The sequence below is a fragment of the Loxodonta africana genome, chromosome 11 (assembly GCF_030014295.1).
Source record: "Loxodonta africana isolate mLoxAfr1 chromosome 11, mLoxAfr1.hap2, whole genome shotgun sequence".
Lineage (NCBI taxonomy): Eukaryota > Metazoa > Chordata > Mammalia > Proboscidea > Elephantidae > Loxodonta > Loxodonta africana.
The window spans coordinates 45383126-45408821 of record NC_087352.1 but is presented as its reverse complement, the minus strand read 5'-3'; the positions used below and the strand labels follow the sequence as shown (position 1 = coordinate 45408821).

Sequence of the window (25696 nt, the reverse complement as noted above, 5' to 3'; positions counted from 1 at the left end):
ACAGTGTTTTGTTCTGTTGTACAAAGGGTTGCTGTGAATCAGAACTGATCCAAACGTACTTAACAACGGCAACGTGTCTAATTTATTTTAGGCTATTGGTACTGATTGTTAATGAGACTTTTTTTTTTTTTTAAGAGAAACTTTATACTAGTGAACCACTACTTTTTGTGTATTTACTATATATTTTTCTTCTTTAGGTATGTAGGGGTTACAGAGTTCAAATGGACATGGCCCAATTCTTAATGCATATTCATTCTAATACAGATAAAATATGGTCATTAAAAATCTATATTATATTCAACAATAACTGCATTTGTAATAGTTCTTTAATGTTTAAGAGTGCTTCCATTTATCTTCTTTGATACTGCAAAGCCACCTGAAGGAGATAGGTGATTGTTAAATTTATTAAACTAATTTTTTTAGCTCCTACTATGTACGAGGCACTATTACAAGGAATATAATGGCAGGCAAGACATATGGGAATCCCTTCAGTCACAAACCCTATAGTCTACTATAAGAGAGACATACAATCAAGCAATTACAACTAAAAAAAAAAATTTTTTTTTTTTATGAAGTGCAGTAATATAAAGAAAGTAGAGCTTGTTTTGGGAATATATAATCAAGGTGCCTAACCTAGTCATCAGAGCAGGGACAGTTTTGATGAAGAAGCAACATCTAGTTTGAGACCTGAAGACTTAGTAAAATTAACCAGGCAAAAAAATAAGGGGAAGAGTATCCTATTAAGGGAGAACACCATATGTAAAGAGAATATGGTGAATTTGGGGAACTAACAAGAAGTTAGTATGGTTTAAGCAAAGAATGCAAGTGAGATAAATGACAGGAGATGAAGGTGGAGAGCCAGGGAAAGACCAAGTCATGTAAGCCTGTGTTAACTCATTTTAAAAAGCCAGGACATAATGTGTATTTTAGAAAGGATCCTGTCAGGTAGAGGTGATTGGATGGTAGCAAAACTGGGGGAAGGGAGTCTAATAGGTATCTATTAGAAGAATCCAAGTAAGAAATGATTGAGGCCTGTCCTATATTGAAGCATTGGCAGTAGGAATGGAAAGAAGTGGATAGATTCACAAGATATTTAGGAGGTAAAAGATTGTTTGGATTTGGAGTTAAAAGAAAGGGAAAGATTAAGTGGACCTGAAGTTTCTGGCTTGGACAATTGGGTGGATTATGGTACCCTCTACTGAGAGAATGTGGAAGGAGGAAAATAAATGAGCAAGCAGGCACAAGCTCTGGCACACCACTGTAACTGTAGGATAGAAATTACTAAGTGCCACTCTGTGGTATACTAACATCTGGTTTACCAAATAAGTTCTATTATGTAATTTTTGGAGCCCTGGTGGCCCAGTGGTTAAGTGCTCAACTGCTAACCAAAACTTTGGCAGTTCAAATGCACCAGCCTGCTGTGCAGAAGAAAGATGTGGCAGTCTGCTTCCATAAAGATTACTGCCTTAGAAACCCTATGGGGCGGTTTTATGCTGTCCTGTAAGACTGCTGTGAATAGGAGTCAACTCGGTGTGAGTCTGGTTTTTGGGTATGTAATTTTTAGTGTTAGCCTTTTCTTTGTAGGTTGATCAAGTAAAATACAACTCATGGTCATAATCTGAGGAACACTACTACAGAAACCCTATGTTTTAGGGATATAAATGATGCTTTAACCTCCATATTTAAATGTGAATAGTATTTTCTGTTGCACAAAATATATCATGAATGCTGAATGAGCCTCTTCTTCGTTTATCTCTAAATTTTACTTCTTTTATGTGGGCTTCTAACATTAAAGTTTATTATATATCTGAAAAATTTTGATTCCTCTTAGCAATATGCCGGGTTAACCTTTGCATCCATTGTTTACATTACTGGGACCATAGAGAATTGGCAGGAAAAAAGTCCACATTTCAGATTATGCCAGTGGTTTCTATACTCATTTACCTATATACAACTTCAGCTTTGATCCACTCACATTTAAGGGATGTTCATGTACCTAACATCAAGCTACTTCATGTTCAGCAATTATTGCTGATTTTTTTCCACCGTATAGTTCTGCAGCGTCCTTTAGGTCATCGCTGCCGAGAAATCTGGTTAACATTCCGGGGTAGGGTTAAATGCAGGAATGGGAGTTGTAACATTCAACTTGCTCCTTAAATGTCAGTGATGACTCTTTGGTATTCTCTTCTTTTCATCCAATATTTTCTTCCAGGAAATTGTCACCTGCTTTCCACCAAGCACTACTCTCTTTTTGTCGAATGTCAGCAGATAGTCGTTTAGGATCAGAGGTAAATTATACCAGATACTCTTGCTACTCAAAGCATTCTCGTGTTTGCTTCTTAGTGTCTCCATCCAAAAGCAGCTGTGATTAGTCTGTATTTTACATACAAATCTACTGTTTATAATAATGTTCCAAGAAGTACTTTCTAAAATTTTAAACTTTTAAGGGGAGTAGCTGATTATTTCTGCTCTTTGGATTAAACCTTTATTAATATTAAATTAAATATATATATATACACACATATATATATATACCCCTCTTTGGTATAATTCAGAAAGCCAATTTAAGTGTCCACTGTTTATATTTCAATTATTTCATTATTTTCATTTCATTGTAAGTGTCTTTGAATTGCGGAGTTTGTTAGTTGTTAGAGGTTAGTTTTCCTCTAGGGTTTTGTTATTGTAGTTGTAGGCTCATCTTGAGATCAATTTTTTTTTTTTTCTCTTTTAACTCACTCTTCTCTTTCTAGTTGTTTTGTGGTTGCCCCCCCCCCATGGGCTTCTGTCCTGCAGTGTCATTGGCGATATCAAAGAGCTAGTGGATGATTTGGGTGCAGTCCTGGCAATTTTTATTGCAGTACTAGGTCTCCTTCCCTGGGCCACCTGGAGCGTGCAGCTTCAGTATACAAGCTGTAGCGTTAAGCCGTGGTTGTAGCTTTTTAGTTATCTTTTCAAGGACAAAAGAAATCGCACTGAGGCAGCTCTAGTCCTGTGCTATCTCTGCTTGTGTACAGAAGTGGAGTTAACAGATCTCCTTGGCTGGCTTCAGCTTACTGATGTTCTTAATCCACTTCTGGCCCACCGAAATGTTTATCCTGTCTGGCAGCACGGTTACTGTGGTTGTTGTTATAGTCATAATTTTGGAATGTATTTTTGGAGCAGAGGCGGGGGGTCTAAACGTGAACTTTAAGTACCATCATGTACAGAAGTTCTTCACTATTGTCGTTTATTAACTCTGGTTTTCTAGGTATCTCGGATCGCAGACAGTGAAAAGAATGTCATGCTAATGCTGGGGCGCTGCCTGCCACACATTGTTCCTAATGTGCTGCTGGCAAAGAGAGAGGTGAGACACACAAAAATATTTTCATCCAAACAATCTCATCACGTTGTCCATTTTTTGTCATTTTGAAGTTTAGTGTTATATTTTTATTTTGTTGAAAGTCTATTACTTGCAATCATATTCTTACTTTTGTGCATGCATCTCTGCTCCTAGAGAATGGTTTTACACCTCTGTCAGGTGAGTTCAGTAAAACTGCATGGTATTCATGTTTTCCCAATTTTGCCCAAAGCATCATTAGCTTCTGCAGCACTAACTATTACTGTAGGTCCATTTATGTGCCATGAACACTGTCTGTTGTTTACATTACGAGTTAACTAATTTACTTCATCTTTGCCTTTGATGTGATCTGCTTGATGTGTCTACAGAAGTGGACACTTTTTGTATTGAAAATTAACAGGGACTTTTTTTTTAATAATGTTATTCTTTCCTTAAGTATACTTGTCATTTCCTATTGCAAATGTTTTATTGTTTGTTTGGCAATAAATTATGCTTATCTTGTAGCGATAGGATAGTTATAATATTGACTGAAGTAACTTTTTAAACTTAATACGTTTTTTGTTTTTCTTATAACCTATTGTTGACAGATGCCAAGATATCCACAGTACAGTTACAAATATACTTTAGTACACATAGCCTGTAGTGTGAGCCACAAATGCTATTGGAAGTTATCTTTGTAGTTATATTTAGCCAATAAAAGACTAAGGAAGTATTATCTCTAATTCAAATGACAGTGGATTATTTGTTTGCAAAAGAAGTTATTTATTTGCATTATTCAATTTGTGAGATAAATTTCCAGTTCACAGAATTTTTAATGAAAAATGGGTTAAAAACATTTTAGAATGTATTATATAAGTTCCACTGTTCTTAATATTTACCGCTTATTTCAATCATAATTATTAGGGGACCTACAGTATGATAGGTACATAATGCATTGGCAAACCCATTCAAAGCTTATCTTTATCTGTTTTAGCACAAGAAATTTGTACTGATCCTCAAGAAAACTTATATATAGAACTTCTAGAAATTTTATTCCTTTAGGTATTTTTACTTAAAAAATGAAAGAAAAAAAAAAGACTTTTCTTACTAATGGTTTTATTTTCTTTAATTATTTAAAATAGTTGTATAAGTATGGAAAATTTTCTGTGTCTTGAAGGATCAGTGTCTAATTTCAGATTGTTTTGCAGTTTTTCCTGGCAGAATGGTGTTTGAGCTTCTTTTCCTTTCTAAGCTTGTAACATAATCCATGTAATGCATTAATGTTTGCAACCTTTCTGCTGTTTCCTTAATATAATATTAAAATATCACAGAAACCTAATTATCATGAGATCCAGTTATAGCTTTTTCATTTTAATTTTGCATATTATCATAAAGGACTCTATCACTGAAATCTGATTGTATACTGCATGAAATACTTATAAATTTGCATCATCAGTTATCAGATACATTATATATGTAAAATATATATACATATAATATGTATTTAATTTGTGGTATGATGTTTACTTTTCTGGCTGATTTTAAATCTTATTTTTGAAAAAAAAAATACACTTACAGTTTCATGTATAATGATCATTTACCTTTGTTTAGTTAATTATTTGTACCGTGTTCTTCTTTTTTATCAGTAAATGTATCATTTATAATATGCCAAAGTTGTATTCGTTTAAAATTAAATTGATAAATGACGACTTATATCTTAGTTTGATTTGGAAATAATCCTTGGGCATAAAAGGACAAAAGTTTTATTTCATTATATCCTTTGATATTCAATTATATTTTATTTGATATTCCGCCCTAGTTCTTTAAATCTCTATTTTAAAAAAGCTGTTTTGATTAAAGGACTGACTTTTTTTTTCTTCTTTCTTGAGTTTTATCTAACCTCATCAATATGTCTTTTTATTTGTATGTAAATACAATAAAAATGTTCTGAAAACTGATCAATTATTGTACTATAGCTGAAAATAAATAAAACATTAAGAACAGTTAGTCTTTAAGATTTTGGCTAAGTAATACATTCACATTGTTTAAAAATTTTTAAATATAAGAAGGTATATAATGGAAACTTTTCTTCCTCCCGTCTCTGAGCAACTTGTCCCACACGCAATGGGACAGTTTTACTAGCTTCTAGTATATTCTTTGGAAATCCTGGTGGCGTAATGGTTAAGCGCTATGGCTGCTAACCATAGGGTCAGCAGTTCAGATCCACCAGACGCTCCTTGGAAACTCTGTGGGGAAGTTCTACTCTGTCTTATAGGGTCACTATGAGTCGGAATCAACTCGATGGCACTGTGTTTTGTTCTTTGGCTTTATAGTATATTCTTTGAGATATTTTGTTCATGTACAAGCAAATACAAATATTTTTTTTTTATAACTTACACAAATGATACCATACTCTATGTGCTGTTCTCTACTTCGCTCTTTTCCATGTAACGTTATATTTCAAACATCATTCTCTATCAGTGTATAAGGAGCTTTCTCATTCTTAAGACTGCATAATATCTAGTCTTTTAGTTCTTTTTTAAACGTCTTTTAATTTTTTTCATACTTTATTGATTATACTGTAAGAAAGAGACAAACGTTTTACATTGTGTGCCAGTATATACATACATATATACGTACATATATGTGTTTGAAATAAAAATTTTACAAATTATGGTTTGCTTGTGCTACTTACAAAAAGTTAAAATAAAAGACAAGCAATATCAAGCATTATTTTAAAATATTTTAAAACAAAAAAGAAAAAATTTCCAAATAAAGAAAGAAATGTTGTCTTTGACCCAATTGATGGTATGACTCACTGTTTTAAATGGAGTGGTTAAATGTTGCATTAAAGCTATCTAATAAATTACACTTTTTAAAAAGTGGAAAGAACAATGAAAGTTGATGCTACCATTATTTGTTTTAGTTTTCTCTTAAAAATAGAGAAGTAACAACTTCACTCAACCTGCATGTTGCAGTAAAAGTATTATTATAATTTCTAAATTCAGCATACCGCATTTCAAATTTAAGATGCAATTGATTGTAACAATTATGTACCTTTAATTATATAAACTTCCTGGTGGTGCAGTGGCTAAAGCACTCAGCTGCTTACCAAAAGGCCTGCAGTTGGAAACCACCAGCCAGCCTACAGGAGAAAGGTGTAACAGTCTGCTTCCGCAAAGATTACAGCCTTGGAAACCCTATGGAACAGTTCTCCTCTGTCCTGTAGGGTCGCTATGAGTTGGAATCCATTTGATGGCAACAGGTTCAAGAAAGAAAAATTATTCCAATTAAATTATCACATGATATCAGTTGTAAGGTATTTCCTAAATTCAGAGATGTTTAAAAATGTACATCTTAGAATCTCTGAATTAACGATGTATTTATATTTAATTTGGGAGAAAAAAATAAAATGATGCGCTAATTTTCTATGTGGCTTATATATTAGTTTAATGAATCACTTGAGGAAATTTGAATCTTTAGAGCCAAATTGGAATAAATGTATTTATTATGATATATGGATACAGTAAATATGAGCCTAAAAAGCTGATTTTTTTTTTCAATCTCTGCTTCAAATAAATTTGAAGGGGAAGCTCTATAAATTAAAAAAATAAGATTTCATAGAAATTGTAAAAGCATTTTAAAATGATGTATCAAAATCTAACTTTCATTTTCGTTTTGTGCCAAGGAAATATGCTATGAACTAGCTGAGCTGGAAAAGCAAAGGAGGAGCCTGGGGCAGAGATGGGGGCAGGGGAAATAGGGATGAAGAATGACTCTTGATGGGCATAGACTTTCTTTCCGGGATGTCGAAATGTTCTAAAATTAGATTTTGGTGACAGTTGTGCAACTACTTAAATACATATACTAAAAACCCTTTAACTGTACACTTTAAAATACAATTTAAATGGCTGAATTTTATGAGATATGAAATATATCTCAATAAAATTGGAAATAAAAGCAAAAAGCAAAGGAAAGAACTGATGCCTTAGAACTCTTCAAAATATCTTGGGGTTTGTTAACCAATGTCATAAAACAGTATGTGTACTAACTGTTTAATGAGAAGCTAGTTTGTTCTGTAAACTTTCATGTAAAATATAATTTTAAAAAAATGAGGAAAAAAAAATTTTGAAAAGTGATTAGTATTTTTAATGACCTGTCCATCCTTTGAGAAACCAAACTTTACTCTTTAATGTTGATGTTCAAGGTTGCTTCATGGAAAATATTTTCTCAGTCTCTTTTTTTCTTATTAGTAATAGTAACCCCAGATGATTATAACTGTATGAGAAAGCAGGTATACTTGGCCGTTCTTCTTTACCTGTTTAATGTTTTTGATTTTGGTAGTGAATCACACGCTCTTCAGCAATATCAAATGTTTAACGTTATTTAAGTACTTCAGTTAGGCCTCCTGAAGGTTGAGCCCCAGGAATTACAGATATTAATAATCCTAAGAGTAGGTATTTTAGCAGCCCTTGAAGTATAGAACTCTTCCAGAGGTGAGTAATCTTGTTTTTCCTTTTGTGAGTTATCGTAATGTCCTTTCCCTCCACCCTCCCCTATAAATACTAATAACAACATCCTGGAAAGTGCCAACTGATGATCTAAATCAGAGGGTACACACTGACTGTCCACAGACCGACTGTGACTCACTGATACGGTTTAACTCACTCAGTGATCCAAATGATGAGCTAGGTGCTAAACTTTTAAAATTCAGATATATTATCTAAAAATATAAAATGTCTAGCTTTTCTTGAAAAACTCGTAAGTCTGGGAGCAGTACTGGGCTTGCATTTCTAAATGATTCTTTTCACTTTGTAGCTCAGTAGTTCCTGTCCCCTCTCCATGGGACATAGGATCTCTAGTCAGCCACAGCCGCCACCATACCTTATTGGTCCAGAACACTGAAATCAGGTTGATGATGTTTATCACCATGTTTGTGCTGTTGTTTTTCTTATGTTCTTTATTTTACCTTTTTACATTATATTTTTGACCTCAAAAAAATTTTTTTATTTTTCTTTAATCATTTGAGTTTGTGACTTGCAAACTAGATACTTTTATAGATGTTTCTCTATTCCAGGGTAATTCGCATGCTTTAATTGTAACAGCTGACTTTGACAGCCTCTTGCCTAGTCTTTTCCCTTTCCATTTTATTTTGAACACATTTATTACATAAATGCTTCTTCAGATTTTCATCTTATTCTTTGCGTACATGGAACTTAGTTTTTCCTTGTTTCCTATTGCTAATCCTGTCAAAGCATTGTGCTGCCTTCCAGATTCATCTTCAAGTGTAGTACCTCCCTTATCATCTTAATTTCTGCCTAATTAAAGGCTACCTCTCTAGCCATAAGAAGTTCTTTGCATCCAGCTTGCTTATTCCAACTCTCTCTGCAGAGTACTTCTCAGTCAATTCATAAGTATTTTTTTAAATCAAAATTGAACTTCTGCCAAAAATGTGCCCTATTTTCCTCATCTTTGTTTGGGTTCCTCAGTGCTTTCTGTGCTGTGTATTAAATTTTACACACCTATGTGTTGGCTTAGGGAGCCCCATTGGTGCAATGGTAAGTGCTTGGCTGCTAACGGCAATGTTGGCAGTTCGAACCCACCCAGCAACTCTGTAGGAGAAAGACCTGGCGATCTGTTTGCGTAAGGATTACAGCCTAGAAAACCCTATAGAATAGTTCTACTCTGTCACACGGGGTTGCTAGGAGTCAAAATCTACTCAAAGGCACCTAACAACAACAGTGTGTCTTGGCTTATCAACATTCTAATTGTCATATTTTATTTGATATCTCCAGGAATATTTTAGCTTCTTCAGTATGCATTTTATTCTTTTGTTTTGCTCATTTCCACTCCTTCCCCAATTGTTTCAGCATATCCTCTTATACATTTATATTACTCAAAAGAATTATATTGATTTTTAGAAGTTTTTAAAAATATATATATACATACATATGTATGTGTGTGTACACTGTATTTTTACATAAATAACGCGTGCCTTCTGTGTTTGTTTGCCAACTGCTCCCTCTCCCCTTGAGGAACGTAAAGTAAGTTAGCATAATGGCTCTTACGAAAATGCCTTGTGTGAGGGAGGGAGCAATTGGCAAATAAACACAGAAGACATATGTTTTTTGTGTGAAAATACAGTGCATAATATGACACCATTTTCAAAGCATTATTCTTGATTTAAAGAAAACTAGTTCCAAATGAATTAAGCATATTCTTATGTGACTGTGGAAGACATAGTAATAAGTGAGAATTTTTCTGAATATAACATATGTGTAAATCAAATGAACTTTACTCAGATATGAAACTAGGCTCAACTATAATAGAATTTTACTGAATTTTTTTTCTTTTTTAGTATTAGTTGCTAAGTGAACAGTTAATATGAGAGTTTCAGTTTTGGACTTGTCAAAGAATACATTGTAGTTGGTGGATAAGGTAAATATAAGTAGCTTGTTAGTAACTGAATTTAAATAAAAAATTAGTATTGCTTAATTCCTAGGCAAGAGAAAAATTTAGGAGTAACAATTATCCAAAGTTTTTGAAAGGTGCTTGAGTTATAGGAAATTGTTCTAGTGGCACAGTGAGGGCAAGCAGTGAAGTATAATTTAACGCTGTGGTAATATGTGGCCCTTCTAGGATTTGTAGAATTTTGGTTTTTGACCTGAAGTACTCAAACTTTTATACCTTGGCATCTGATCAAAATGTAATACTTAAACTTTTCTGTTTTAAGTTTCTTTCAAATCTCGAAGCCATTACCTTATCAACATTTGCATTTTTTTAATGTTAAAATTTGTGTGATTTTATTTCCTACTTCATTTCTTCCTCCGCCTCCTCAACATCTAATTACTCCCACTGTTTCAGATGCTTCTTTTCCTGCTTTTATAGACCGAACACACACTAATCTCATGTTCTCCAGTGATTTTTCTTCAAGATTTAAAATCCAAATGATAAAATCTTAGAAAATTTGGATATTTCAGAAGTTTGTTTTAAGAGTGAGAAAGTTAAGTTAAAATATTAATAAAATGTAAAAATCCCTAATAAAGAGATTTAATATCTCTAAAAATAATTCCTTTACTAGCACTAGAAATAATTTTTATTTTATTTGTTAAAGCAGTAGGGACACTCAAACGCTAGAAGCCTTTTTTATGTGATTTTATGGAAAATTCCCTAGGTAACCTAGGTTTTGAAGGGTAGGAGCTCCTTCATGTAGAAAGAACTAAACTTGTTATTAAAACTGGAAAATGTAAAATAAGTTAAAGCAAAAGGCATTTATTTGAGTAGAGTGCAAATTGCTATTTTAAACCTCTTAGATTAATGAATCGTAAAGCCTTTCTGGCATGATAATTACCTATTGGAATACCTCATGCAATAGGATTGCAACATTGATTTCCTTGTGAGCGATCAGTAGGTAATCAGTTTTATAATTCACCTTAATACATATTTGTTGAATGCTGGCCCAGGTGTTAATGCATATTTTACAATATTTAACATTTTTGTTGCCTTGAAATATGGACATAATCAGCTTTTTTTACTTGGGGGGAAAATCTACCTTTTGGATATAAAGTTAGGAAAGTCATAGGTACGTTCTCACCATGATTATTATTTATTAACGTTAAATATCCAATCTAATATGCTTAAGTACTTCTTCATGTGGAAAATTCTTGAGCTTTTAGATTTGATGTCTAACCGTGCCCTGTTATCTCAATACATGTTTTTGTATTTAAATCTTTCAAAACATTTAAAAAGTTTATTTCCTTGTCTTCTGAAGGAAATATTTAAAAATGTTAAATTCAGAATAATAGGATTTAAAAGACTAAGATGATTCTAAAGGGAGGATGTTGATTCAAGTCTATAAATTTATGAATAGTGTGAAAGTGGTAAATATGGACATAGTAAATTCTGATGTGAATATATTAGTGCTCCAGAGACTTGGAAATGATGAATCCACAATAAATAAATGTAAATATATAAAACAGCAGATGCGTACTTAGGGAAATCATGATTTCAAGAGTGGTACAAATAGAAATTGTGAATAAATAAATGAATAATAGAGAAATTAGGATGTTTGGGAACAGAAGCAATTGCTTCTACTGTTTTCTACTGTCACCTGTTGGACCTCTTCTCAGCTCTACACTGTTTAAGAGCAGGAGACCATCTGGAGATACTTTGCACATGACATAATTGCCATAGCCATCAATGTGCCAAGACATACCTGGATTTCCTTGGCATAGAGTATCAACCAAAAATTACTGGCAGTGACTTCCCAGATATTGTTACTTTTGTCAGCAAGAAATAAAAGCAAATGACAATATAAGTTATTACCAGCCAAGATTAATAAAAGAAAAAAAATATTTTTCTTCAAAAGTCCTAAATTAAAAGAAGAATGGGGGGAAAGCCCTAAATTCACAAAGTTATAGCATTAAACAGGACGAGACTGGCGCATGGTTTTCCTCCCATATGTCAGGTTGAATTAATTGGTAATCGCTGCTAGGAGTGAGTGCTGTGTTGAGGATTTTTGAGGCCCACTTTGATCTCAGAAGGAAAACTGATGGTTCCATTAGTAGTAAGTAAGGAAATTGCAGAATATGTATGAAGCATTTTTTATTTCTTCTTATTCCCTACATGTCTCAGTCGAGGACACTGAAGATCAGAGAAATACATGACTTTCCTCAGGTTCTGTGGTTTTAACAGGATAAATTGAAACAGCAGCTCTTGTAGCTCCTGAGCCAGTGTTCTTCGTTTGGCACATTTGTTGCCAGTATTCCAGTTAAACGAGTCTCTGTATTAATGCATAACATATACTTCCTCTTTGATTCTTTTAATGAAGTAAAGAAAAGAACCTGAAAGGCATGAAGAATTAAACACCGCCACAGTTATTTTGGTATGCTTGTTTTTGAGAGAAAGATGCTAAAATTATACTTCTAAAAGGAGTGTGTGTATGTGTATACGCACACATATCTGTACGTGTGTTGTTTACAGTTATAGCAAATATCTTCCTTTCATAACTTTATCTTTTAAGAATAATGGAATAGAAAGAGAACGGGGGAAATAATGTAAGGAGTGTACTGTACGTACAGAGCCAATGGGAGAGCATGAAGGGGGGTGTTAGGAAGCAAAAAGTCCCTGAGGGAGAAAGAACTGACATGACAGGAAAGTACAAGTAGAATTTCAGGGCTTTTCTCAGGTTTCAGGCATTGGGACATTTTCTCCCTTTGTTAGTGCCTTCTAGAGTAACAACTTTTCATTCAAGTGGGATACCCTGATGATGTAATGTCTTAGTTCTCTTATTAGTAACTTGGTCCTTAGCAGCCTAAATGGGATAAACTAAGGATTAGAGTAGTCCTTGGTATTAGTAGTCTCCTACCAAGATGTTGCTGAACATCTAAACCAGACAAAATCTTTAATATTTTATGAGGGGATGTTTATTTTCTCTTAAAAAAGCCCGTCAGATCTAACAAGCATCATCCTAAGTCTCTGGTGAAAACAGTACTTAACCATATGTATTCCGTCTCCCATTCCCAATGCAGAATTATTTTCCCTAATTATTCTTTAAGTCTGCTAGCACGTTTTGGTCTGTAGGAAGGTACATGATAAAGAGAAGTGGGGCTAGTCTTTCTTGTCTTCTTATCACATCATAGCAATTTCTTTAAAATATCTGCAAAATATTGTTTGTATAACTTAGAGCATTTCTCTCCAAAAAAAGTTCTCATTTTTAGATTTTGATTCTCATTAGACTTGAAAATCCATTCCAAAAAAAAAAAATTTTTTAGTGTTCCTTAACACTAAAATTTATTAAAAAGGTGTTATCTTAGTTTAATTAAAGTGTGAACCAACTTTAGCTATCATGTTCCTCCAAAATGTTGAATTTATCTCTTCATGTTGAATGTACGACAAATGAGATATTGTTATAAATTTCCATTTTGAAATAAAACATTCTAGGGACACTCTGTAGTAGTACTGAGAGCGCTTCTACACCTGTGGAAATAGTCTTTTCTGTTAGCCATTGGGCTGGGTCTAAAGGTACAAAATTATTAAATTATATCAAATTTTTGGAAAGACATTTGTATTTGTGGAAGTGGGAGAGCTGTCTTTATTTACTGTTATGTTTTTAAGTTTTAAAAGATAATGAAACTTTTGCAAGTTTTCATTTAAAAACACTTTCAAAATTAAAATTACTGGAACTCCTGAGTGGTGCTATTGGTTAATGTGCTCAGCTGCTAACTGAAAGTTACAAGGGACACCGTGGAAGAAAGGCCTTGCAATGTACTTTCAAAAAATCCGTTGAAAACCCTGTGGAATGCAGTTCTACTCTGACAAACATGGGGTCACCATGAGTTGGAATCAACTCAATGGCAACTGGAAAAAAATTGAAATTACTATATCAGCTTATCACATTATGTAATGCTATTTAGTATAAAAGCTAGTGGACCCTTGGGAAGTACTGCATAAAAAAACAAGGTTAGTTGAATCTTAAGTAACTCTATTACATTGTTATTTGCACCTTTCCTACAGTTAACACTTAAATGTTTTCATTTGAGTTTATCAACCTTACAAAATTAAAATTTGTTCTATTTTTTGTTTAATTTCAATTTCAACTTCCATTTAAGAATACTCTAGGGAAGAAAAGAATAATCTGCAATATATTTTTACTTTGAATTTTTCCGCCCTCATATTTCTTTAGGAGTTGATCCCCCTCATATTGTGTACAGCATGTCTGCATCCTGAGCCTAAAGAAAGAGATCAGCTTCTCCACATACTTTTCAATTTGATCAAGAGGCCAGATGATGAACAAAGGTGGGTATGAGCACTTCATTGGAAATAAATACAATGTTGATTTAATAGTTTTATTAACGTGGCACTAAGATTAGCATTTTAATTTAATTCCTTACCATTAATCTATTTAAGTGGCGTTGGAACCTTCTACCGTTATGGTACTACTTGAAATGCATTTCAAATTATACAGTTGTCATCAAGTTTTCTTCCCTCCCCACTCTCTTTTTTAAGGTGACCTGGAATTTACCACAACAATAAGCAGATAATAGAGAACTCACCCTGGGAATTTTAACTCATGCGTAATAAGTAGAACCTAAAACAAAAATCGCTTTTAAAATATGTGCAAATCCTACTGAGATGAGAGTTGCAAGTTTTACTGAGAGTTCTTGTAGTGATAACTTTCGTTGCTTTAATCTTTGAAAAGCACTTCAACACCTGTTTTTCTTGCAACATTAATAGTTTCTCAAGGCTGTTAGAAATAGTTACAGAAGGATATTATCTGAATTATCTTGTATTTGTGATACAGTACAATGTCACATTTAAATGATATTAAATTTTAGTATATTTTATTTCTTTTAAAATATATAAATATTATCTTACCTTTCTCTGAAATTGCAAGACAGTTATTTCTAATTTGAAAAGTAAGTCTTCCATTAAATAGTTTTCTCATTTCTAGTAGAAAACAGTTTCCTAGTGATTAATGATTGAGTTATGTCCAAACCCTCACTCTAATGGAGAGGGAGCAAACAGTATTAGGGTCTCTTAATAGTTGCTAGATGTGTGGTACAGGCAAATTATACATTGGCTAGAGGACAACTCTTCCTCTGTCCTCCAAATGCAGCAAGCCATTGAAAGAATGTGTAACAGAAAACTGGAGCGTATTTTGTAAGCCCTCAGGCAATCTGATGTTCCCAAGTTTGAGGTCTAGTCCCCCTCAGAGAAATGCAGATTTTTAGAGACGCCTCACCAGATCTGCCTACATATGTTCTCAGTGCTGTTTTTAATGAGTACTAAGACCTACAAAGGCAGAAAATAAAACCTCATTAAGCTCTGAGCTACCTTACCTATGAACGTTTACGTTATAATGAGATGCTTCCATGAGAAAGCAAGTGGAGTTTATTTTTTAAGACCTCATTCGTTGAGAGGGAGGACTTGTGGTTTAAGGTGGTGATATGAAAATCAAATGTTCATATTAAAACTCTTTGAAATGAGAATACATATGTAGATGAGAATTTGGTCTTAAGTACAGTAGGGTGCTTTACACATAAAAGCACAAAAGAAATCTCAAAGATGTAATTGTAAAACTTTAAGACTTCTGGAAAAAAGAGGGATGGCATAAAATATAAAATATGCTGCCTGTCTTGTAAGAAAGTGGGAGAAAATTATATAAACAACTTCCAGAAAAACTTAATAATAAAAGTCTAGGAGGAGTCAGATGGGGCAAAGAACTAAGTATACATCTTCTTATTTTGTTGTTTGAATGATATAAGTGTATTACTATTTTTAAAGTATTAACAACAAATTTAAGACATCAAAAAGTCATCTTAACTGAGACCGAATTAATGGGAGTGGAACAACTAGAATGGAAATAATGAGAATGTTGATACAAACTGAAGAATGTAACCAATGTTACTGAACAATATGTGTAGAGATTGTTCAATGGGAACCTGTTTTGTTGTGTATGCTTTTACCAAAAATACAAGAAAATATTTTTTATATCATCTTAACCAAATTTAAATGGCAAACAACAAAACAGGAAAAATATTTGCCACTAAATGTCATTGCTCATTAATGTTCTTAATGGAAAGAGTTCATCCAAATTGATAAAAACAAACCCAAAACCTGAACATGAAAAGGGAGAGACAGCATGAATTGGCAATTTAGAGAAGATACATGTTAACACTGTCTAACTGTTATTGTGCCTCCTTTCATCCTGGTCCTTTGGAAGGTTTAACAATATAGTTTCTCAAGAAAGTCAGGCCACAAGTCTTACCTGGTCTGTTTTTCCTAGCATGGAACCTATTTCAATGTCTAGGGGCTAAATGTGAATGAGAGCATAGATTTTTAGAACACGCTGCCTAGTAGAACTTTCTGGGATAATGAAAGTGTTCTCTGTGCTGTCCTGCTGTGGCTATTGAGCACGTGAAAAATGTATCTAGTGAGACTGGGGAACTAAATTTTTAATTGTATTTAATTTTAATTAATTTAAAGCTAAAGTTAAATAGTGGCTACTGTGTTGGATACAGCGTGAAATATTCTCTGCATATAAAGGCTAGATGCTTTGTGATATATAATAGTCACAGTTTTCTAGTTGCTCAAGTATGCAGTTTGTACAAGGAGTATCATCGTTGTCCAAGGAAAGACGGCTATTTGAACTACATATCTTCCAGTACCCAGTGCATAGGCATAAAATAAAAGAGTATGACTAAAATATTTGAGAGTGGGATAAAAACTAATGAAATAAGTAAGTAGGTCTTTAATGAGCAATAAGAAGCTTTGTGAGAAACTTGTTTAATATTTTCAGAGGGATCGTTTATTTTTTTGTAAACATGTTATTTCATACTGTATCAACACAGCAACATCATGTTCTAATTCAGAAACAAAAGATAAAATTCACATATCAGTAAACCACTCTATTCACTGACCACCTGCAGGTTTGAAGAATTGTTTGGCCATATTTCCATGGTTTCAATAATTTCTAGAAACACTTCAACCATAGCTTATAATGCATAGTGGACAGAATGTAAAAATGTGTATACCTATGTATTATGCCCTTGTTTTTCTGTAAAATGTGTTGAAAAACTGCTAGTACCTTCATGGATGGCATGAATAGTGTTACATCAACTATTAAAAGCATTTTGGGGTCAATTACTACTTCATCAAAAACAGGTACCTAAAAATGTGTTTATGAAGCTCTTAGTTTTTGTTCCACAAAGTTTGCTACAACCTTTTAAATGTTCCCCTTATAATGGCACTTTCATGGGCTTGGCCACACATTTTATTCAAATCATTTTGTATGAGCAAGTTTATTAACAATCCTCTGAAAGTTGGTTTCAGTGAACTCCTTAACAATTAAATTCCAGAGTTTCTCTTTAATTATGAAAATCTGAAGTTTCAGTAGTCATGTATAAATTAGAGGAAACACTGCCGTATTTTTTTTTTAATAAATGGAGGAGACACTGGCTTCATTCATAATGTTTTGCAGTGTGTCTATTCTTGTTGCTCCAATTATTTATGTTGTGTGTACACTTCACGTTGGCTATTGTTAAACTTCTAATTCAAATACTTCTTTTCCTTACCATTCACTCCATTTCTAAGAACTCCTAAATATTGCTTCTTTTCCCACAGATGCACTAGACATATCGTGGCATGGTTGTACTTTTCAAGAAATAAAATATTTTAATATATAAATTAATATATGGATTTCTGCATCACTGGTCTATCCTCATACCAGTTACTGTGTGGTAGAGCAATACAGTGCTTTGTTTCAGTTAGTCCTGAGTCAGATGCCCATACCAAGGGTGGGGTCCTCTGAAACCACATTGCCTAAGAGGAGAAATGTGATATTCCTAAGGGAGGCGATGGAGGAAGGACACAGAGCAGGGTGATTTTTCAAAAGAAAAGGGGAATAGGTGTTGTGCACCAACAGTGATAGATGTCTACTTCAGAGAGTAAAACCTTTAAATAATAAAACCTTTAAATAAAATACTAAGTGAAGCTATGTAAGTGTGGACATGAGAAAAAACCATTGGGTAGGTAGGTGGACTGAGCACCAGGTAGATAAAAATTGTGCAGTTAAATTAAAATGTTATTGTTTTTCTATGTTTTAATTTTCTATCTTAATGGCAAAATTATTTTTGCTGGCATTGTTGACAAACAATAGAATTGTACTTTACTATTCGGTAGCTTCATGTAATTTTGATACTTTTGGGGGGGCAATTATAATTTTTAACTTTCCTGAGGATGTTGGAAAATTAGAAATAATAATGACTCATAAAACAAATCAAGCTCAAAATTTAAAATATAAGGAACTCTGCATCTATAGGATAAAGCAATCATATAGACTTTTAAGACACTGTAAGTAGGTATCCCTTGCTCTTTCCAAAATATACTTGAACGAGTTGAGAGACATGACCTTTTCAGGATCCAGCTGAGGTGTTAATGTAACCAGCAGCCCTCACATACTAATCAAGTAGGAATAAGGGAAATTAAATCACTGTATTAGTACCTGTCATTGCAAACTGAAAATTTTCTAAGGACAAATTGGAGGTACTCTACAGGAAAATTAGTATTTTGTTTTACCCTCGAAAAATAGCATTCCCTATCTCAAAAACTTAATATTTAAATGCCATCTATTACATTTGCCATTTTTAGATTTGCAAGGCAAAAACCTCAAAGTCTTTGAAGTTGTTTCATAGATTCTGCATAGAAAGCTAATAGCTGCCACCTGGTGGCCGAAAGTAACTCTTAGCCTTACTTTAAAAACAAAACAAACCCTTTGCGGTCCAGTTGATTCCAACTCATAGCGACCCTGTAGGACAGAGTAGAACTGCCCCATAGAGTTTCCAAGGAGCGCCTGGTGGATTCAAACTAACCTTTTGGTTAGCAGATGTAGCTCTTGACCACTACGCCACCAGGCCTTACTTTAGGTCCAGCTTTATCAGGAATTAAAGATATCCACACTTAAATCTTTCCTCTTATGGAAATGTAGTTATTTATTAAAATAGACCAATCAATTGATTAACTATATGTAATATGAAGTGGAGTAGTTAAGAGATACAGTGAGCTATGGCTGCTAACCAAAAGGTTGGCAGTTTGAATCTACCAGCTACTCCTTAGAAACCCCATGGGGAAGTTCTGCTCTGTCCTGTAGGGTCACTATGAGACAGAATCGACTGGACAGCAATGGGATGGGTTTTATGTAATATGAATAACAAATGAAAAACATGATTTTTAAGTTAACATAATATATTCTCTTTTGTAATCTAATCTCAGAAGTGACATCCTGTCACTTTAGCCATTATTGTGTTCATTAGAAGCAAGTCATTAGATCTAACCCAGACTTAGGGGGATGTGATAACACAAGACAGTGAATATCAGAAGATGGAGACCATGGGAGCCATGTCCAAAGCTGCCTACCCTGGGTATAATACCAAAAATTCTGATATAAAAAATATCATTTCACCATTCGTATGATACCACAGTTCTTAATTCTAAAACTGAGGAACTAATCACTAATCGTTTCAGTGGCGAGGAACTGAAGTTCAGTGGAAACTGGCAGGATCGAGAATAGTGTACTGTCAGAATGCATGTGTGGGGAGTTAATTTAGGAGCTTAGGACATTCAGCTTCGTACCAACACAGAAATCCCTTCCCCACATCTCTCACAAATGGTGTTGCCAACTGTTTGAATAGGTAGTCTGAAGGAACTTGCTTTCTTTGGTGGCACCTTAATCCACTGTTCAAAAGGCCTGATATGGTTGTACAAAATTATTGAACTTTACATATATTACAAAGCTGCCTCTTTTTACCCCTTAGTTCTAGTTGTACTTTCTAAAGTAAATACAAGTCTTTTATTTATTTGTCTTATTTTTCAGGCAAATGATATTAACAGGTTGTGTGGCGTTTGCACGTCATGTTGGACCCACACGTGTAGAAGCCGAGCTTTTACCACAGTGTTGGGAGCAGGTAATTAACTGTATTATAAATGTTTTTTAAAAGGGAATTTGAGTCATGATGATTTTTCAGATTTATTTCTCTTGCATTTAATTTAAAATTAGATGATTAAGCATATAAATCATACATTAAATAATATTCTTTTAAATGACATTAGTATGTATGTGGGATATAAATTAAGCTGCTCTCTCTGTAACCCAGCACAGTAGTATCATAGTGATCAAGAATGCTCTGGGATGCTTTGCCTTAGCCATTCATTCAACAAATACTTAAGAAGCACTAGTTCCAGTGCCAGGTACTGTTGTAGACACTAGAGATACAACGGTGAACGAAAGACAGACATTCTAGTGAGGAGATAAGAGTAAACAAGTAAGTGATATGATGTCTCACAGTAAGAGATGTATAAACCATGAAGAAAAATAAAGCAGGGTAAGAGAGAGTGCTATTTTAGAAAGGGTAGTTGGAGAAAGGACTCTCTGAGGAGGTGATAATTGGGCAGAGACCTGAATGAATGAGGTACAGCAAACACAAAAGCCCTGAGGTGTAAGTGTATTCAAAGAAGAGCAGAAAGATACGTGTGTGTATGAGTAGGTAAATAAAAATATGTCTTGTGTATATTATAAATAGATATAGCATATAATGTGTAAACCTTTGATGCAGAAAGTTTTTGTATTTATAATTGAACTCATAGTTTTACTACCAATACTTTTGATTTTGTATTGAAATTTGATATTTTAAGTCCTTTGAGGAACTCAGAATCATTAGTCTTCTAGGCTTGATGTTTCAGTCATTAAGCAACTTATTTCTCCATCTCGCAAAGATGAGTTTGCCACTTAGGGAGAAAATTTCCTGGCCTTATTTTGAATAGCACAGTCATGTATTCCTAATGAAAATTTTTGGCTCTGGAATTTTGCAAAAATTATATAGTCTTTTAGAGTTTATTCCCCATTTGGGCATTTGTATTTTCATTAAAATATATTGGAGTCATGTCTAGATTCGGTATATAAAGGGAACATCATATATAGTCCTAACTGCCTTTGAAAACCCTTAACGTCATCTGTAAATTACAGTGTAATTTAGAGTAAAAATAAACTTGGCTACAACAGATACAACTTTGACTTTGCAACTCTACATGATTATTCCTTGTATATTTAATTTTTATAATATTTCTTTCTCATTTTCTTTTTTTATTATTATTTTACTGAGATAAACCATCACCACAATTAATTTTTGAACATTTCATCACCCTAGAAAGAAGCCCCAAGCCCTCCAACTTAGTTTTTTTTTTTTTTCCCCAAGATTGTTTTGGCTATTCTCTGTCCCTGGAATTCCCATACGAACTTTAGAACCAGCTTGTCAGTTTCTGCAATGAAGCCAGCTGGGATTTTTATAAGGATTGCATTGAATCTGTAGATCATTTTGGGGCATATTCCATTTTAACAATAGTAAGCCTTACAATCCACAATTTTAGGATGTCTTTACATTGTCTTTAACGTCTCTCAACAGTTTTCAGAGTATAAGCACTAATTTCTTCTTAAGTATTTTATTCTTTTTGAAGCTATTATAAATATAATTTTTTTCTTAATTTGATTTTCAGTTTGTTCATTGCTGATATATATACAGTTGATTTTTCCATGTACATTTAATTTTGCAACTCACTGAGCTAGACTAAGAAAGGCAAAATGAAAGTTTATATCCAGCATACTTTGATATTCAAACCATCTACCTATGAGGTAACTATTTCTGGATTAAATTTAATTCAGAGATGTCCTTTATAAACATCTCTACCACCACCTTTTTTGTAACCGAATAAACATGGATATTGGGGATCTGTCTAGCCACCTACCTCCAGTTTGTTGCCCAGTAGATTACTATATAATTTCTTTTCTTAATTTTAGGCATCCAATACATTAATGAATTATGTCACCTTTTCATATGGGAATATGAGAACAAGTGTACTTCTTTTCCAGTCAAAGAAAGATTTATATTCTAAGAAGACATATGGGAACAAAACCCAGTATGTGTCATTTTTTGTTATTTTTGTTATAGTTCAGTGCAGTCATCACAATAGCAAAAATTCATCATTTTTCATGTACTAACAAAGGAATGGGTTGAAGTTGGCTTACTTTATTATTATTATTATGAGTTTGACGTCACTTTAATCAACGTATCTTTTCAGAATGAAAGGCAAAAGTGTCAAATTCTTACCATCTTGCATTCTTTAAACTCTCTAATCTGCATTGAATAAAAGGTTGTCTTTGAGAAATAATATATGCTTTAAAGAAATATAATTAGCATCAATTTTATTTTCAAATGCAACTGGGAAAAGATTAAGCCACAAAGAATCTCTGTATACGGAGGTGATTTCCTGTGAAACTATTAAAGCTTTTAAGCTATGAAATCGTTTACTTGCATGGGCCACTCCCAAGGGCTTACCTAATTTTGTATTCATAATTTCATATTATTTTTCTTAAAAGACCCCACCAATTGTATAACTTCAGGTCCCATAAAACTTGTGTCTTCTTCCTTCATGGTTTGTTTTGTGGGACAGAAGACATAATTTGGTCTTATTTATTAATTCCTTTAAAAGTAATGCATGTTTAAGATAGAAAATAACAAACATGAACAAAAAATAAACTTTCTTTAAAGAAAAATTAATTTCCAATTAATTTTCACTTTATCTCTCAAGAAACTTAGTATGCTGTCGCTTAAGCATGTATGCATTGTGTGTATCTAGGCATAAATGGGTTTAGGCATAAATAGTCAAATACCATGTTTGTATTTACAATGGAATAGAGAAATCGTTTAATGAAAAATATGATAAATTGTTTTTAATAAGTTAAGGAAATATTATAGTACAAGGTAGAAGGAGATAGATAGTTTTCGAAAATCACTTTGTTTTACTCATGAGATAAAGCCATGGTGAAAGATAATATAATAAAATTAAAAATAAAACACCTGACTTTTCCAAGACAACAAGGATTTTAATCTCTTTTATTAAACCACATGAGTGGTTAGAGAACTTGGCAATTTGTTTCACATGTAGCAAGTGGCTTGCAGTACAAGAATTTCAAATGAATACAGCACTTCAAGACTCAAGAAGCTGTATTAAGTATCTCTGTCCAACTTGTGAATCTGGTTTTCAGTATTGTCTAGCTGGAATAGTGTCGACCAATGTTTTTTCTTAGATAAGTTATATTTGCATTAAACACTTGGCAGCGTTTTGTTTTGTTTAGATGAACATCTACATGGCATTCTTTATTATATTTTTCATGTAAGAGATACCAAAAGCTTCTTACTAAATTAAAAAGTATATAATCTATTTAGATCAGCAGCCTCTTTTTCATAGTGGTAAGATGCCCTTAAAAGACTTCGCAAGTGAAATTTAAAAAAATGATTTTATTAGATTCCGAGATAATTTACATCATTAAAAAAAAAGAATGAATTGTGTATTTGCTTGAGTTATATGAATAATTCTTGGCAATGCATTGTTTGAGTAATTCTCAAAAGTAAACAGTATTTGTGTTAATATAATGATTGCCTCTGTTAAAGTATAACTGTTTTGGTTTAAAAACCACCAAATGAGATATAATTGTATCCTTTTGAATTTTTCAAATTAAGGCATTTTTTTTTTCAAACTGGGCTCAAATGCTAATACATCAAAATAGTAGTGTGTTGATCAACCAATAAAATTTAGTGTGTATTAAATATAGCCCTGTGAATGTCTCCATTTCCTCTTAACAAACCCACTGTCATGTAGCATAAGCATTACCTGCTGATTTTTTTTAAATTGTGCTTTAGATGAAAGTTTATAGCTCAAGTTAATTTCTCATACAAAAAGTTATACAGCTATTTATATGTGACATTAGTCACAATCCCTGCAATGTGACAGCGCACTCCCCTTTTCACCCCAGGTTTCTTGTGTTCATTCACCCAGTTCCTGTCCCTTCCTGCCTTCTCATCCTGTCTCCAGATAGGAGCTGCCCATTTGGTCTTGTGTATCTGACTGAACTAAGAAGCACCCTCCTCACGAGTATTATTTTTTGTCTGAAGAGTGGGCTTCAGGAATGACTTTAGTTCTGCGTTAACAGAGTGTCCGGGATTCATAGTTTTGGGGGTTCCTCCAGTCTCTGTCAGACCATTAAGCCTGGTTTTTTTTTTTACATGAATTTGAGTTCTGCTCCACACTTTTCTCTGGCTCCATCAGGGACTTCTGTTGTGTTCCTGTCAGAGTGGTCGTTGTGGTATCCGGGTACCATCTAGCTCTTCTGGCCTCTGGCTGATGGAGTCTCTGGTTTATGTGGACCTTTTGTCTCTTGGCCTAATATTTTCCTTGTGTCTTTGATGGTCTTCGTTCTCCTTTGCTCCAAGTGGGTTGGGATCAGCTGATGCATCTTAGATGGCTGCTTGCTAGCTTTTAAGACCCCAGACGCCCCTCATCAAAAGCGGGATGCAGAACATTTTCTTAATTAACTTTGTTATGCCAGTTGGAAGTCAGCTTACTTTAAAAATCCTATCACTAGTCAAGGGCTGTGGTTAATCACTGACTAATTTACTGCTTAATCCGTTAGGTAAAAAAAGGGACCTAGTGAGTCATTCCTGGCACATTAAAAAAAAAAAAAAAAAAATTTTTTTTTTATCTGTACTATCTAGAAGCTAGGTTTTCCAAACCAAAAAATATAGTAATATTGCTAGGGTAGAGTCCTAACTTTCTCCTGACACCCTAAGGAAAGCCTTATTTTAGGCAAGCCCATAATCTCTAGACACCTTGCCAAATTTTCATCTTTGTTTTTCCTTTTTTCTTCAACAGATGACTCTATGACCTTGTTTTTAGGCTCTCCGTGACTCCCTTATTCCTGATCTAGGAATAGCCACACAGGGATTCCCAGAAGTGGAAAAGGAAGAGACTTCATCGCATTTTTAACAGGATTTATGGTGAAAAGCATTTGTTTCAGAAGATACTATTTTTTAGGTTGTTTATACTTGGTTTCTTTGCTTTTTACTCTAGATTAATCACAAGTACCCAGAAAGACGACTACTGGTGGCTGAATCGTGTGGAGCATTAGCACCTTACCTTCCTGTAAGGATTGTCTTTTTATCCTTAAAAACTTTTTTTTTTTTTTAATAATAGAGAAAGCTTTTTAAAAATGTCTTGTACGTTTTAATCCAAATTCTTCTAGGCCATGCTGCCCTAATAAAGGAAAAAGATGAGCCAAAAAGAAAAGGGCTCAAATTACAGAAGATAGGACCCTTGGTGCAATATGGCATTGCACACAGATAGGTACATTACCGTTGATTTTGCATGAGTATAAATATGTTAAACTGTAACAGCAGTTCTCAAAGTGTGTATCTCCAGATTCTGGGAGGGTGTCTGAAATCCTTTCAAGGGAGTCCATGAGGTAAAAACTGTTTTCATAATAATATTAAGACATGTTTGTCTCTTTTCCCCGCATTGACATTTGCACTGTTGGTACAAAAGCAATGATGGGCAAAACTGCTGTTGCATTAACACAAACCAAGGTAATGACACCCAACCGTACTAACAGTATTATGTTCTTCACTGCCATGCTCCTGTAAGAAAAGAAAAGGCCAGTGTCACTTAAAAATGAGCTTGATGTACCAGTAAAATTATCAATTTCATTATAACTTGACCCTTGAATGTGCATCTTTTTAATATCCTGTGTAACAAAATGGAAAATACTCCTATAAAGCCCTTTTGCTTCACACTGAAGTATGACAGTTGTCTCCAGGAAAAGCACTTATGCAGTCATTTAAATCATGAGCTGAACTAGCCACTTTTTTTTTTTTAATGTGATACCAATTTTACTTGGAAGAACAACTAGAAACAAGCTATAGTTATTAAGACTTGGTTATTTGGCAGACATTTTCATGAAAATGAATGAAATGAGCCTGTCACTTCAATGAAATT

The 25696-nt window shown here is 33.7% G+C and overlaps 1 protein-coding gene across 6 annotated transcripts in view; it reads left to right on the top strand.

The window, feature by feature from the left end:
• Positions 1-25696, top strand: part of RELCH (RAB11 binding and LisH domain, coiled-coil and HEAT repeat containing) — a 144866-nt gene that overhangs the window by 60275 nt on the left and 58895 nt on the right. For all 6 annotated transcript variants that reach the window (XR_010323439.1, XM_064294436.1, XM_064294437.1 and 3 more), the window contains 5 exons: positions 2213-2288; positions 3248-3343; positions 14001-14113; positions 19689-19779; positions 24776-24847. Coding sequence is in view for 5 of the 6 variants with exons in the window: in XM_064294436.1 (XP_064150506.1) it covers positions 2213-2288; positions 3248-3343; positions 14001-14113; positions 19689-19779; positions 24776-24847 (448 nt within the window). In the remaining variant the exon portion in view is untranslated. The remainder of the gene's footprint in view (positions 1-2212; positions 2289-3247; positions 3344-14000; positions 14114-19688; positions 19780-24775; positions 24848-25696) is intronic.